The sequence below is a fragment of the Pan troglodytes genome, chromosome 13 (assembly GCF_028858775.2).
Source record: "Pan troglodytes isolate AG18354 chromosome 13, NHGRI_mPanTro3-v2.0_pri, whole genome shotgun sequence".
NCBI lineage: Eukaryota > Metazoa > Chordata > Mammalia > Primates > Hominidae > Pan > Pan troglodytes.
Genome location: NC_072411.2, coordinates 98,680,159 through 98,697,517, shown reverse-complemented (window position 1 = coordinate 98,697,517; position 17,359 = coordinate 98,680,159). Strand labels below are relative to the sequence as shown.

The following is a 17,359-nucleotide window of genomic DNA, read 5'->3' as shown; positions in this document are numbered from 1 at the left end:
TTCTGTGTGTATTAATTTACTTAAGCTCAAACATCCACACAGTTATAGCATTATTATCCTCATTTTGACAGATTAAGAAACTGAGGCTCAGAGAAGTTAAGGATCATACCCGAGGTCACAGCCAAAACTGAAAAGTAGGAAATCTGGCTTGAAAACCATGACCATATAAGAAGATTTAGACTTAGTCTGTATAATTTTTCATAGTTGAAGTAATGAGCAGCTTATAACAGTTTGAAAGACTTTAGCTCAGGTTAAAACAGACTCACATCAGGGTCTTCTAGGAATTTTCAAAGATTATTTGCATGCTTAAAAGCAAGTAAGTAATACTTTTTCATGTATTCGAAAGCACACAAGAAAATTATTAGCTACTTAACAGAATGACCATATCTTTAAATCCCCTTTACTTGGAGAAGATTTTTTTTTTTTTTTTTTTTTTTTTTTTTTTTTGAGATGGAATCTCGCTCTGTCGCCCAGGTTGGAGTGCAGTGGCCTGATCTTGGCTCACTGCAAGCTCTGCCTCCCGAGTAGCTGGAACTACAGGCATCCGCCACCATGCCCGGCTAATTTTTTCTATTTTTAGTAGTGACAGGGTTTCACCGTGTTAGCCAGGATGGTCTCAATCTCCTTTCCTCGTGATCCACCTGCCTCGGCCTCCCAAAGTGCTGGGATTACAGGTGTGAGCCACCGCGCCCCGCCTGGAGAAGGTATTTTAAGAACTGTACCACTTATTTGTAATGCACTGACCTTGTCAAATAGCTTTCAGAAATCAGACTTATTACTGATTGCCTAATGGAGGAAACTGTCTGATGAGAAAAAAAATACAAGTTTCTTGCTCATAATTTATGGAAGAGGAACTATTTTAAAACATCAGATATATTTGTATTTTTCAGTAACACAGATTGTTTGTGAAGGCAAATGTTTAATATATCCCTTAAATTCTTGGTTTCTCAAATCACTATTGTTTGAATACTGTAAGAATCTCTGCTTAGATTTTTAATAATTATGAAAACACAAAGAAAACCCATCTCCTGACCTCTGGTTGTTGTTATTTCTGAACTCATTAGTCATTAATTGCTATTTAGACTGATCTTTTTATACCCACCCCATGGTAATCAGAAGTGACTTGCTGAAGTTCTAGGGAAGCCATTTGATCTGCCAGGTGCTTATTCTCTTCTTCAAGAGTCTGCAGGTTATGAGTTAATGTATTTATGTCTACCTTTAAAGAAACAAAAGTAAAAAAGAAACTATTTACGCCAGATCCAAAAAGTATTATCTTATTTTTAAAATGACAATTACAACTGTAAAATGGACAGTATCGTCCATATGTTTCCTTGCCTCTAAATGTGGAAATATGACCAGTCAGTCTGATAGCTCTATGATTTTTTATTTTTTACTTTTTTGAGACAGAGTCTCGCTCTGTCACCCAGGCTGGAGTGCAGTTGTGTGATCTTGGCTTACTGCAAGCTCTGCCTCCCGGGTTCAAGCGATTCTCCTGCCTCAGCCTCCTGAGTAGCTAGGATTACAGGCACGCACCACCATGCCCAGCTAATTTTTGTATTTTTAGTAGAAACGGGGTTTCATCATGTTGGTCAGGCTGGTCTCGAACTCCTGACCTTGTGATCTGCCCGCCTCAGCCCCACAAAGTGCTGGGATTACAGACATAAGCCACAGAGTCCAGCCACTCTATAATGTTTTTAAGAATCCTTTTCTCTGTGTGGTTTGTGGGTCTAACATTTTTTCTAAAAAGAACCCTTTTTCTCTCCTTTCCATTTTCTGAGTTTTTCTAGTTGCCCTCAGCAAAAGGGATATCATAAATTATATAGTTCCCCTTTACTATAAGTTAAAGTCCTTCTGGTATTTACTTAAAATCAATTCAAGCTTATGAATATAGATGCAAAAATCTTCCAGCCAGGAGCGGTGGCTCACGCCTGTAATCCCAGCTCTTTGGGAGGCTGAGGCAGATGGATCACCTGAGGTCAAGAGTTCAAGACCAGCCTGACCAACATGGAGAAACCTCATCGCTACTAAAAATGCAAAATTAGCCAGGCGTGGTGGCACATGCCTGTAATCCCAGCTACTTGGGAGGCTGAGGCAGGAGAACTGCTTGAACCAGGGAGGCAGAGGTTGCGGTGAGCTGAGATCATGCCATTGCACTCCAGCCCGGGTAACAAGAGCGAAACTCCATCTCAAAAAAAAAAAAAAAAAATCTTCCACAAAATATTAGCAAAATGAACCCAGCAATATATAAAAAGATAACAAATTAGGACTAAGTGAAGCTTATCTCAGTAATGCAAAGCTTGTTGAACATTCAAAATAAATCAGTATAATACACCGTTTCAATAGACTATAGAAGAAAACCCATATAACCATCTTAATACTCGCAGTAAAAGAATTTCATAAAATTCAACATCAATTCATTATAAAAACTCAGCAAACTAGAAATGAAAGGGAACCACCTCTAGTTGATTAAAAAATGTATCCATAAAAATCCTACAGCTAATATCAATATTAATAGTGAAAAACTTTCCCCTAAAACTGGGAAAAGGCAAAGGTATCCACTTTCACCGCTCCTATTCCACATCATATAGGAGGCCATAGCTGGTGCAGTAAGGCAAGAAAACATAATAAAAGGCATTAAGATTGGAAAAGGAGAAATAAAACTGTCTCTACTCGAGACATACGATTGTCTAAAAAGGAAATCCCGAAGAACCTCCAAAAAAGATGCTAGAGTAAGTGAGTGTGTCAAGGCTGAAGGATATAAGGGCAAATCTATCGTATTTCTATATATTAACAATGTACAATTGGAAATTCACGTTTCATTAAAATGCCATTTAAAACAGTACTAATACTATGAAATTCTTTAAGTACAAATCTAACAAAATATGTCTAAGATATGATGTGCTGAAAATTATGAAATACTGAGTGAAATAAAAAACCAAAATAAAACAGAGAGATAATCATGTTCATTTACCGACATGTGTTGCATAACAATGTTTCAGTCAATGACGGACCACATACACAACAATGGTTGGAGCAACAAGCTACACTATATAACCTAGACATGTCAGGGGCTCAAAATAATGGAGGAGAATCTACCAAGCAAATGGAAAACAGAAAAAAGCAGGGGTTGCAATCCTAGTTTCTGAAAAAACAGACTTTAAACCAATAAAGACAAAAAAAGACAAAGAAGGGCATTACATAATGGTAGAGAGTTCAATTCAACAAGAATTATATCTTAAATATATATGCATCCAACACAGGAGCACCCAGATTCACAAAGCAAGTTCTTAGAGACCTTCAAAGAGACAGACTCCCACACAATAACAGTGGGAGATTTTAGCATTCCACTGACAATATTAGATCATGGAGACACAAAATGAACAAAGATATTCAGGATCTGAACTCAGCACTAGATCAAATGGAAGTGACAGGTATTTACAGACCTCCCCACCCCAAAACAACAAATATACATTCTTCTCATTGCCACTTGGCACTTACTCTAAAATTGATCACATAATTGGAAGCAAAACACTCCTCAGCAAATGTGAAAGAACGGAAATTATAACAGTCTCTCAGACCACAACACAATCAAATTAGAATTCAAGACTAAGAAATCCATTCAAAACCACACACCTACATGGAAATTGAACAACCTGCTCCTGAATGACTCCTGGGTAAGTAATGAAATTAAGGCAAAATTCAATAGGTTATTTGAAACTAATGAGAAAAAAGAGATAACATACCTGAATCTCTGGGACACCGCTAAGGCACTATGAAGAGGAAAATGTATGGCACTAATTCCCACATCAAAAAATTAGATCTCAAGTTTACAACCTAACTTCACAACTAAAGGAACTAGAGAACAAAGAGCAAACAAATCTCAAAGCTAGCAGAAGACAAGAAATAATCAAAATCAGAGGTGAACTGAAGGAGATAGAGACACAAAAACCATTCAAGAGATCAACAAATCCAGGAGCTGTTTTTGTTTTGTTTTTGAGATGGAGTCTTGCTCTGTTGCCCAGGCTGGAGTGCAGTGGCGCAATCTCAGCTCACTACAACCTCCGACTCCCAGGTTCAAGCAATTCTTCTTCCTCAGTCTCCCGAGTAGCTGGGACTACAGGCCCGTGCCACCACGCCTGGCTAATTTTTGTATTTTTAGTAGAGACGAGGTTTCACCATTTTGGCCAGGCTGATCTCAAACTCCTGATCTCGTGATCCACCTGCCTCGGCCTCCCAAAGTGCTGGGATTACAGGCGTGAGCCACCGTGCCCAGCCCAGGAGCTGTTTTTTAAAAAAATAAAATAGATAGACTTCTAGCTAGACTAATAAATAAGAAAAGAGAGTAGTTTCAAATAAACACAATCAGAAATGATAACGGAGATATTACCACTGACCCCACAGAAATACAAACAACCATCAGAGAATATTAAAAACACCTCTATGTACATAAACTAGAAAATATAGAAGAAACAGATAGATTCCTAGATATATACACCCTCCCAAGACTTAACCAGGAAGAAGAAATTGAATCCCTGAACAGACTAATAACGAGTTCAGAAATTGAGGCAGTAACAAATAGCCTAGCAACCAGAAAAAGCCAGCATCAGACAGATTCACAGCTGAATTCTATCACAGGTACAAAGAAGAGCTGGTACCATTTCTACTGAAATGATTCCAAAAAATTGAAAAGGAGTGACTACTCTGTAACTTATTCTATGAGGCCAGCAGCATCCTGATACCAAAACCTGGCAGAGATACAATGACAAAAAAAGAAAACTTCAGGCCAATATCCTTGATGAACATTGATGCAAAAATCCTCAATGAAATACTGGCAAACTGAATCCAGCAGTATATCGAAAAGCTTATCTGCCATGATCAAGTAGGCTACATCCCTGGGATGCAAGGTAGTTCAACATATGCAAATCAATAAATGTGATTCATCACATAAACAGAACTAAAGAGAAAAACCACATGATTATCTCAATAGATGCAGAAAAGGCCTTCAATAAAATTCAACATCCCTTCACGTTAAAAACTCTCAATAAACTAGGTATTGAAGGAACATACCACAAAATAATAAGAGCCATCTATGACAAACCCACAGCCAATATCATACTGAATTGACAAAAGGTAGAGCCATTTCTCTTGAAAACTGGCACAAGACAAGCATGCCCTCTCTCACTACTCCTATGCAACACAATATTGGAAGTTCTGGCCAAGGCAATCAGGAAAGAGAAAGAAATAAAGGGCATTCAAATAGAAAAAGAGGAAGTCAAACTATCCCTGTTTGCAGATGACATGATCCTATATCTCTTTTTTTTTTTTAATATTCACTATGGATATGATTTATTCCAGACAGATCATACAGAACTCTTATCAGCTTATCTAGAACCAAAGCACAGGTCTTAGCTTTCCATGAAAAACTGGCAAATGAATTTATATGTATATGTATTTATATGAATTTACCTATTTTAAATTACATATATGAATTTACATATTAACTTCAGGTATATGTGCAATTAAAACGTTTTAGGTAGGTTTTTTATTTTATTATTATTATACTTTAAGTTTTAGGGTACATGTGCACAATGTGCAGGTTAGTTACATATGTATACATGTGCCATGCTGGTGTGCTGCACCCATTAACTCGTCATGTAGCATTAGGTATATCTCCTAAAGCTATCCCTCCCCCCTCCTCCCTCCCCCCTCCCCACAACAGTCCCCAGAGTGTGATGTTCCCCTTCCTGTGTCCATGTGTTCTCATTGTTCAATTCCCACCTATGAGAATATGCGGTGTTTGGTTTTTTGTTCTTGCGATAGTTTACTGAGAATGATGATTTCCAATTTCATCCATGTCCCTACAAAGGACATGAACTCATCATTTTTTATGGCTGCATAGTATAAACAGAACCAAAGACAAAAACCACATGATTATTTCAATAGAGGCAGAAAAGGCCTTTGACAAAATTCAACAACGCTTCATGCTAAAAACTCTCAATAAATTAGGTATTGATGGGACGTATCTCAAAATAATAAGAGCTATCTATGACAAACCCACAGCCAATATCATACTGAATGGGCAAAAACTGGAAGCATTCCCTTTGAAAACTGGCACAAGACAGGGATGCCCTCTCTCACCATTCCTATTCAACATAGTGTTGGAAGTTCTGGCCAGGGCAATTAGGCAGGAGAAGGAAATAAAGGATATTCAATTAGGAAAAGAGGAAGTCAAATTGTCCCTGTTTGCAGATGACATGATTGTATATCTAGAAAACCCCATGGTCTCAGCCCAAAATCTCCTTAAGCTGATAAGCAACTTCAGCAAAGTTTCAGGATACAAAATCAATGTACAAAAATCACAAGCATTCTTATACACCAATAACAGACAAACAGAGAGCCAAATCATGACTGAACTCCCATTCACAACTGCTTCGAAGAGAATAAAATACCTAGGAATCCAACTTACAAGGGATGTGAAGGACCTCTTCAAGGAGAACTACAAACCACTGCTCAAGGAAATAAAAGAGGATACAAACAAATGGAAGAACATTCCATGCTCATGGGTAGGAAGAATCAATATCATGAAAATGGCCATACTGCCCAAGGTAATTTATAGATTCAATGCCATCCCCATCAAGCTACCAATGCCTTTCTTCACAGAATTGGAAAAAACTACTTTAAAGTTCATATGGAACCAAAAAAGAGCCCACATCACCAAGTCAATCCTAAGCCAAAAGAACAAAGCTGGAGGCATCACACTACCTGACTTCTAACTATACTACAAGGCTACAGTAACCAAAACAGCATGGTACTGGTACCAAAACACAGATATAGATCAATGGAACAGAACAGAGCCCTCAGAAATAACGCCGCATATCTATAACTATCTGATCTTTGACAAACCTGAGAAAAACAAGCAATGGGGAAAGGATTCCCTATTTAATAAATGGTGCTGGGAAAACTGGCTAGCCATATGTAGAAAGCTGAAACTGGATCCCTTCCTTATACCTTATACAAAAATTAATTCAAGATGGATTAAAGACTTAAATGTTAGACCTAAAACCATAAAAACCCTAGAAGAAAACCTAGGCATTACCATTCAGGACACAGGCATGGGCAAGGACTTCATGCCTAAAACACCAAAAGCAATGGCAACAAAAGCCAAAATTGACAAATCGGATCTAATTAAACTAAAGAGCTTCTGCACATCAAAAGAAACTACCATCAGAGTGAACAGGTAACCTACAAAATGGGAGAAAATTTTCGCAACCTACTCATCTGACAAAGGGCCAATATCCAGAATCTATAGTGAACTCAAACAAATTTACAAGAAAAAAACAAACAACCCCATCAAAAAGTGGGCGAAGGACATGAACAGACACTTCTCAAAGGAAGACATTTATGCGATCCTATATCTCAAAAACCCTATTGCCTCAGCCCCAAAGCTTCTTAAGCTGATAAGCAACTTCAGCAGTCTCAGGATACAAAATCAATGTGCAAAGATCGTTAGCATCCCCATACACCAACAACAGTAAAGCTGACAGCCAAATCATGAATGAACTCCCATTCACAGTTGCCACAAAAAGAATAAAATACCTAGGAATACAGCTAACTAGGTAGGTGAAAGGTCTTTACAAGAACTACAAAACACTGCTCAAAGAAATGAGAGATGACATTAACAAATGGAAAAACATTCCATGCTCATGGATAAGAAGAATCATGTCATTAAAATGGCCATACTGCCCAAAGCAATTTACAGATTCAATGCTATTCCCATTAACCTACCATTGACATTCTTCACAGAACTCGAAAATACTATTTTAAAATTTATATGGAACCAAAAGAGCCTGAACAGCTAAGAAAATCCTAAGCAAAAAGAACAAAGCTGGAGGTACCATGCTACTCAACTTCAAATTATACTACAGGGCTACAGTAACCAAAACAGCATGCATGGTACTGGTACAAGAACAGACACATAGACCAATGGAACAGAATAGAGAACCCAGAAATAAGACCACACACCTTCAGCTATCTGACCTTCGACAAACCTGAGAAAAACAAGCAATGGGGAAAGGATTCCCTGTTAAATAAATGGGGCTGGGATAACTGGCTAGCTATATGCAGAAGATGGAAACTGGACCCCTTCCCTATGCCATATACAAAAATTAACTCAAAATAGCTTAAGGACTTAAATATAAAACCCAGAACTATAAAAACCCTGGAAGACAACCTAGGTAATACTATTCAGAACATAGGCACGAGCAAAGATTTCATGACAAAGATGTCAAAAGCAATCACAACGAAAGCAAAAATTGACAAATGGGATCTAATTAAACTAAAGAGCTTCTGCATAGCAAAAGAAACTATCACCAGAGTAAACAGACAGTCTACAGAATGAAAGACTATACATCTGACAAAGGTCTAATATCCAGCATCTATAAGGAACTTAAATTTACAAGAAAAAGACAACCTCATTAAACAGTGGGCAAAAAGCATAAACAGATACTTCTTAAAAGAAGACATAAATGTGGCCAAGAATCATATGAAGAGAGCTCAACATCACTGAACATCAGAGAAATGTAAATCAAAACCACAATGAGATACCATCTCACACCAGTCAGAATGACTACTATTAAAAAGTCAAAAAATCAAAAAATAACAGATGCTGGTGAGGTTGTGGAGAAAAAGGAACACTTGCACACTGTTGGTGGGAGTGTAAATTAGTTCAACCATTGTGGAAGACAGTGTGGCGATTCCTCAAATTCCTGAAGACAGAAATACCATTTGACCCAGCAATCTCATTACTGGGTATATACCCAAAGGAATATACATCATTCTATTATAAAGATACATGCATGTGTGTATGTTCACTGGAGCACTATTCACAACAGCAATTACATGGAATCAACCTAAATGCTCATCAATGATAGACTGGATAAAGCAAATGTGGTACATATACACCATGGAATACTATGCAGCCATAAAAAAGAATGAGATCACGTCCTCGTGATCATGGATGGAGCTGGGGGCCATTATCCTTAGCAAACTAACACTGGAACAGAAAACCAAATGTTGCATGTTCTCTTATAAGTGGGAGCTAAATGATGAGAATATATGGATACACAGAGGAGAACAACAAGTACTGGGTGTGTCAGAGGGTGGAGGGTGGGTGGAGGGAGAGAATCAGGAAAAATAATAATATCTGGGTGATGAAATAATCTGCATAACAAATCCCCGTAACACACATTTACCTATGTAACAAACCTGCACATGTACACTGAATTTAAAAGTTTAAAAAAAAAACCTAGGTGTGACCACTGAGGTTTGTGTAAGTACTCTCTATTGCACGACAACAAAACTGCCCAGAGATGCATTTCTGAGAATGTATCTCCATCATTAAGTGACAACCTAACTGTATTAGAAGATTCAATATTGCTGAGATGTTAACTCTAATTTCAGTTGAAATCCCCACAAAACATCATTAAGGTCATTCTAAAACATACATGAAAAAGCAAACGAACTAAAATAGCTAAAACACTTTAGGAAAATAACACCGTTGGAGGACTCTACCTAATTTCACGATTTACTATAAAGCTACAATAATCGTAGTCTGTGGAAAGGCTACTGTGTTGTTGAACTTGCCCAGCTGTGAGTGCAGCCATGCACCAGGCAGCCCAAGCCTGACATAAAGTAAATTCCCAGGAGAAGTCTTTCCTGGGTTTTGAATTTGCAGTAACAGGTGTAAGCATTCCAGCAGCAGTTTGTTGATCATGTGATATCAGAAATGCAAGCTAAAGGACAGTTGCCAACTGTGGGAATGAGTGTAAAAGACATGCCCCAAAACAAACATAAGTAAACTGTTGAAAGCAAGAGACACAAAATCTTGAAAGTATCAAGAGAGGAGTGGCTCCTGATGTACAAGATAATCTCAGCAAGATTAACAGCTGATTTCTCATCAGAAAGTTGAGGCCAGAAGGCAGTGGGATGACATATTCAAAATGCTGAAAGAAAAACATTCAACCGGCTGGGTGCGGTGGCTCACACCTATAATCCCAGCACTTTGGGTGGCTGAGGCGGGCAGATCACGAGGTCAGGATATCAAGACCATCCCTGGCTAACACGGTGAAACCTCGTCTCTACTAAAAATACAAAAAAAATTAGCCAGGCGTGGTGGTAGGCGCCTGTAGTCCCAGCTACTTGGGAGGCTGAGGCAGGAGAATGGCATGAACCCAGGAGGTGGAGCTTGCAGTGAGCCGAGATGGCACTGCTGCACTCCAGCCTGGGTGACAGAGAGAGACAGTGTCTCAGAAAAAAAAGAAAAGAAAAGAAAAAGAAAAACATTCAACCATGAATTCTAAATTCAGCAAACCTATCCTCAAAAACAACAGAGAAATTAAGACATTCCCAGATAAATAAAAATGGAAATAATTCATACAAGAGCTTTTCTTCTAGTTTAAACACACTCTTGAGAATGTGGTTCTTCAGACTTCACCTAAAACGTGGAGTAATTTCTCCAGGTCCCCATTTTTGGTGGGGTTTGGATTGTGAAGCTAGAAAGCATACGCTGTAAGAAATACTAAAGGAAGTTCTTTAGGCTAAAATAAAAGGGCACTAGACAATATCTGGAATCCACATAAGAAATAAAAGGTAACAGTAAAGGTAGCAACATAGGTGTATATAAAAGGTAGTATATATTTTTGTTTGTAATTCTTTTTGTTACCTATAAACCAAAATACAGAATAAAATAAATGATAAGGGAGTTAAAATGGTGAACTAGAAATATATATTTAACATAAAAGATGGCACTAATTGAGAAATAGAGGAACAAAAAGCAAAAAACGAAACAAAAAAAGCAAAATGGCAGATATAAATCCTACCTTAACAGTAATTATATTAAATACAAATGGATTAAACCACTGCAATTACAAAGCGCAGAGATAGGCAAAATTAGTTTTTAAAAAAACAACTATATGCTGTTTATAAAATATACACTTTAGATCCAAATACCCAAATGGGGTTGAAAGCAAAAGGATGAAAAATATATACCACATAAATTAAACAGTAATCTAAAAAGAGCTAGAATGACTGTACTAATATTAGACAAAATAGACATTAAGAAAAAACTGGTGAGATAAAGGGCATTATACACTGAAAAAGTGTTTACTCATCAAGAAGATGTATCATTTATAAATATATATGCACCTAACAGAGGCCACAAGTATATGAAGCAAAAAATGACAGTATTGAAGGAACGAATAAATAATTTAACAGTAATAGTTGGAGACTTCAATACCCCATTTTCATTAATCAACAGAACAACTGGACAGAAGATTAATGCGGAAACAGAAGACATGAACAACACTATAAACCAAGTAGACCTAACGGACACCTATAGAACAATCCTCCCAATAATAGCAAAATACACATTTTTCTCAAATGCACATGGAACATTCTTCAGGGTATATCCCTGTTATACCACAAAACAACTCTCAATAAATCTGAAAGGACTGATATCATGCAAAGTATGTTCTCCAACCACAATGGAATAAAATTAGAAATCAATAAAATAATATTTGGGGAATTCACATATGTGAATAAACTAAACATGTCACTTCTAAACAACCAATGGGTCAAAAAAGAAATCTCAAGGGAAATTAAAGAACAGTTTGAGATAAACAAAAATGAAAACACAAAATAACAAAACATCTCATATGCAGCTAAAGCAGTGCAGAGAGGGAAATTTATAGCTGCAGAAACTTATTTTTTATTTTTTTATGGGCACTTCCCTGAACCAGAATAGGTTCAGAGTGACTCCTATAGGCACTTACATTTAAAAAATGAAATATTTCTCAATCAATAACCTAAGCTTTTTTTTAGAAACTAGACAAAGAAAAGCAAATTAAACCCCAAGCAAACATAAAGAAGGTAACAAGATTAACGCAGAAATAAGATAGAGAAAAATCTATAAAAACTTCCACAAGTTGGTTCTCTAGAAAGATCAACAAAATTGACAAACCTTTAGCTGGACTAACCAAGAACAAAATACAGGAGACACAAACTATTAAAATTAGGAGTCAAAGAGAGAACTCTGCTACTGACCTTACAGAAAGAAAGACAAGGGGCTACTCTGAAAATAGTATGCTAACAAATTAGATAGCCTGGATGAAATGGACAAATTCCTAGAAACAACCAAACTACTGAAACTGACTCAAATAAAGGTAGAAAATCTGCATAGACCTATAAGAATAAAAATAATAAACCAAACAAAGAAACAAAACCTTCTACATACAAGAAAGCCCAGAACCAGATGGCTTCACTGGTAAATGCTACAAAATATTTAAAGAAGAATTAACCCCAATCCCTCACAAACTCTTCCCAACAATAGAAATGGAGGGAATACTTACCAAATGGTTTTAAGAGACCAATATTATCTTGATACCAAAACCAAAAAGATTACAAGAAAATAAAACTACAGAACAGTATCCCTTATGAATATAGATGCAAAAAATCTTAACAAAATACTAGCAAGCCTAATGCAACAACATATAAAAAGGACAACATGACCAAATAAAATTTATCCAAGGAATGCAAGCTTAGTTTTCCATTTCAAGTCAATCACTGTAATACACCATAGTAATAGAACAAAGAACAAAACCCACAAGATCATCTCAATAGACATAGCAAAAGCATTTAACAAAATTCAACATATTTTCATGACAAAAATTCCCAACAAACTGAGAATAGAGGGGAATTTTCTAATCCTGATGAACAGCATTGAAAAAACCCCACAGTTGACATCATACTTAATGGTGACAAACTAAAAGCTTTCCCCCGAAGATCAGAAACAAGACAGAGATGTCTGCTCTCACCGATTCTATTCAATACTGCACTGGAGATTCTATCAGGCAATTATATACGAAAATGAAATAAAAGGCAGCCAAATTGGAAAGGAAGAAGTGAAACTATCTCTATTACAAATAGACATAGCAAATAGAGAGCCCAGGAGTTCGAGACCAGCCAGGCAACAGAACAAAACTCCATCTCTACAAAAAATAACTATCTCTATTACAAATAGAGATAATTTATAGAGATATAGTTTATAGAGATAGTTATAGTGATGACACTATCTTATACAGTAGTCCTCACTGTCATTGATAGGTTCTTGGAGACTGCAACTTTAAGTGAAATGATAATGTATAACAAAATCCATTTTTTTCTTATCAACATCATAACACAACACTGAATGAAATGATGTTATTCAAGGACCTGCTGTATGTCGTTTCACTTGAAGTTGAAACCTAAGAACCTACTGATGACATTAAGTGAGGACATACTTTATACAGAAAATATACAACAAATTGTATTATTGAGATTGTAATACTCTTCAAATTGATCTACAGATTCAATGTAAACCTTACCAAAATTCCAGCTGTTCTTTTTTACAGAAATGGAGAGTCTGGTCCTAAAATTCATATAGAAATGCAATGACCCAGAACGGCTAAAACAATCTTTAAAAAATAACAACAAAAAAAAAGTTGGAAGATTCACATTTAGACGTCAAAACTTCCTACAAAACAATAGTAATCAAGACTGTGTGGTATTAGCATAACGACAGACATATAGATCAACGCAAGATAATTAAGAGTCTAGAAATAAACTTACATATCTATGATTAATTGATTTTTGACAGGGGAGTGAAAACTATTCCATAGAAAGAATGAATGATCTTTTCAACGAACAGTACTGGGACAATTGTATATCTGTAGCCAAAATAATGAAGTCAAACCCTTACCTCATAGCACATATAAAATAAACTCAAAGTGGATCAAAGACCTAAATTAATACATAAAACTATAAAAAATTTTAAAATATAAAATAGGTATAAATCTATATGATCTTGAGTTAGGCAAGAGTTTCTCAACTATAATACTCAAACACAAACAATCCAAGGAAACACAGATAAACCAAACTTAAAATTTTTAAAACTTTTATGCATCAAAGGACATTATCAATGTAAAAATACAACCCACAGAATGGGAGAAAATACCTGCAAATCATATCTGATAAGGTTGTAGTATCTAAAATATGTAAAAAACTCATACAAGTTGATAATTAAAAGATAATCCCTTTTAAAAATAGACAAAGGATCTGAATAGACATTTCTCCAAAGAAGATATATAAATGGCCAGTAAGCACACAAGAAGCTGCTTAACGTCATTAGTTACTATGGAAATGCAAATCAAAACCACAATGAGGTACCACTTCACACCCATTAGGATGGCTATAATCAAACACAAAATAAGTGTTTGTGAGGATGTGGAGAAACTGGAACTTTTGTACATCGCTGGTGAGAATGTAAAATGGTTTAGTGCTGTGGAAAACTGGTGATTCCTCAGAGTTAAGCATAAAATTACCATGTGACCCAGAAATTCCACTGTTAGATATATATATCACAAAGAATTGAAAAGAGGTACTGAAATATATGTATATACAGGTTCATAACAGCACTAGCACAATAGCTAAAAGGTAAAAACAGTGCAAATGTTCTTTGACAGATGGACAGATAAACAAATTTGGTGTGTGTGTGTGTGTGTGTGTGTGCGCGTGCACATACATACATACAATCACCATTACTCAGCCATAAAATGAAGTACTGATACATACTACAATGTTGAAGAACCCCAAAAGCATCATGCTAAGTAAAAGAAGCCACACACAAAAGATCAAATATTATATGATTATATTTATATAAAATATCCAGAATAGGTAAATCCATAGAGACAGAATGTCGACTAGTTGTTGTCAGGGGCTGGGAGAAGGAGGGAATGGGGAGTGACTGCTTAACTAGTACAGGGTTTCCTTTTGGGGTGATGAAAATATTTTGAATCTAGACAGAGGCAGTGGTGGCACCACACTGCAAATGTACTGAATACCACTGAATTGTTCACTTTAAAATGGCTAATTTTATATTATGTGAATTTCACCTCAATTAAAAAACCACAGTGAGATATTTCACACCCACTAGGATGGGTATTTTAAAAATGTGAACAATAACAAGTGTTAGTAAGGATGTGGAGACACTGGAACTCTCAAACATTGCTGGTGGGATTGTAAAATGGTGTAGCCACTTTGGAAAAGAGTTTGGCAGTTTCTCAAAATGATAAACATGGAGTAATCATATGACCCAGTAGTTCCACTCCTAGGTTATACCTCGGACAACTGAAAACATATGTTTACACAAAAAAATTGTATACGAATGCTCACAGAATCATTAATACACAAAAAGTTGAAACAACCTGAAAGCCCACCAATGGAGAAATTTTAAAAGGTACTAGGCTGGGCATGGTGGCTCACGCCTGTAATCCCAGCAATTTGGGAGGCTGAGATATCTGGGCAGATTGCTTGAGCCCAGGAGTTCGAGACTGGCCAGGCAACATAACAAAACTCCGTCTCTACAAAAAATAAAAAAATTAGCTGAGTGTGGTGGCATGCATCTGCAGTCCCAGCTACTCAGGAGGCTGAGGTGGGTGGGAGGATCACCTGAGCCTGGGGAGGTGGAGGCTGCAGTGAGCTGTGATTGTGTCACTGCCCTGCAGCCTGGGCGACAGAGTGAGACCCTGAAAAAAAAATGAAATGAACCCTGAACAATACCTTGCATGATACATAAAAATTAACTTGAAATGGATCACAGACTTACTATAAAACCTAAAACTATAAGACTTCTAGAGGACAACAAAAATGAAAATTGTGGTGATCCTAGGTTAGGCAAAAATTCAAAAAGTATGATCCACAAAATTTTTAAAATTGATCATTAGTCTTCATTAAAATTTAAAATTTCTGCTCTTTGAAAGAAAATGAAAAAAGTCATAAAATGGAAGAAGAGATCTATAAAACACATATCTGACAAAAGACTTGTATATATACAAACAGTAAAAATATTTTTAAGATTATAAGAATATGTTTTAAAACCTCTGAAAACTCCAGAAAAACAACTGAATTTAAAATGGTTAAAAGAGTTGATGAGATACTTCAATTTGTAATGGCAAATAAGTGCATGAAAAGAACCTCAATATTATTAGTCATTGGAGAAATGCAAATTACAACCACAGTGACACGCTGCTACACACAAATTCTAATAGATAAAACTAAAAAACTGACAACCAAGTGCTGGTGAGAATGTAGAGAAACTGGAACTCATGAATTACTGACAGAAATGTAAGATGGTACAGATTGTTTGAAAAACAGCTGAGCAGTTTGTTATTATGTTAAACATACATTTATCACAGGAACCAGAAATCCAACTCTTGATATTTACCCAACAGAAATACATATGTGCATATCTGAATATTTACAGAGGCTTTATTAACTGCCAAAATCAGTTAATCAGGAAACAAAACCAATCAGGAAACAAACCAAATGTCCTTCAGTTGGTGAATGGATAAAGAAACTGATACATCCAGGCAATGGAGCAGATTACTGACACACAACATGGATGAATCTCAAATGCCTTATGCTAAATGAAAAAAATTAAATTTAAAATGCTACATACTGTATGATTCTATTTATATGACACTCTGGATAATTTATAACTACAGGGACAAAAAAACAGATCTGTGGTTGCCAGGGGAAGGAGGTGGAAGAAGGCATTGATTACAAAAGGGCCCAAGGGAACTTCCTCAGGGTGACAAAAATGTTCTATATTTTGATTGTGGTGGTGGTTACATGATTGTATGTGTCAAAATTCATAGAACTATACACTAAAAAAGGGTGAATTTCACTGTATGTAAATTATAACAATTAACCTGACTTTTTAAAAAAGCATAGCGTTAAAAGAACACATATTTTAAAAATCAATTTATACCACAAAATGAGATTCTCTATAAGCACTATCATTTGGCTTCATAGAAAGTCTCTAATGAACAAGTATCTTTCAGCACCATGAACTTACACTTAGTCTACATTAAGACGAATGAAATCAGACAAGCAAAATAATAATGCTATGTTTTTATCCCAAACATATTCACAGCATTTGCCTTGGCCATGTAACATTCACTAACTTTTTTATGAGACAGAGTCTCACTCTGTCACCCAGGCTGAAATGCAGTGGTGCAATCTTGGCAACCTCCACCTACGAGGTTCAAGCAATTCTCATGCCTCAGTCACCTGAGTAGCTGGGATTACAGGTGTGCGCCACCGCACCTGGTTAATTTTTTTTGTATTTTTAGTAGAGACAGGGTTTTGCCTTGTTGGCCAGGCTGGTCTCAAACTCCTGGCCTCAAGTGATCTGCCTGCCTCAGCCTCCCAAAGTGCTGGGATTACAAGTGTGAGCCACCACGCCCACTCTCATTCACTAACATTT

At 36.5% G+C, this 17,359-nt stretch overlaps 1 protein-coding gene and 1 non-coding gene across 10 annotated transcripts in view; one reads left to right on the top strand and one right to left on the bottom strand.

Annotated features, from left to right (window-relative positions):
• The window catches only part of CCDC150 (coiled-coil domain containing 150), a 93,091-nt gene that overhangs the window by 36,576 nt on the left and 39,156 nt on the right, over nucleotides 1–17,359 (bottom strand). For 5 of the 9 annotated variants that reach the window (XM_016950256.3, XM_063790637.1, XM_024354995.3 and 2 more), the window contains one exon: nucleotides 1,103–1,216. The exons of 3 other annotated variants lie outside the window; for them this stretch is intronic. In XM_016950256.3, the coding sequence (XP_016805745.3) occupies nucleotides 1,103–1,216 (114 nt within the window). The remainder of the gene's footprint in view (nucleotides 1–1,102; nucleotides 1,217–17,359) is intronic. One more of the 9 variants, XM_054679177.2, reaches the window with a different exon arrangement.
• On the top strand, nucleotides 9,606–9,790 carry LOC112208492 (small Cajal body-specific RNA 16). The gene has a single exon (XR_002942970.1). It is a non-coding gene; the product is annotated as a small Cajal body-specific RNA 16 (non-coding RNA).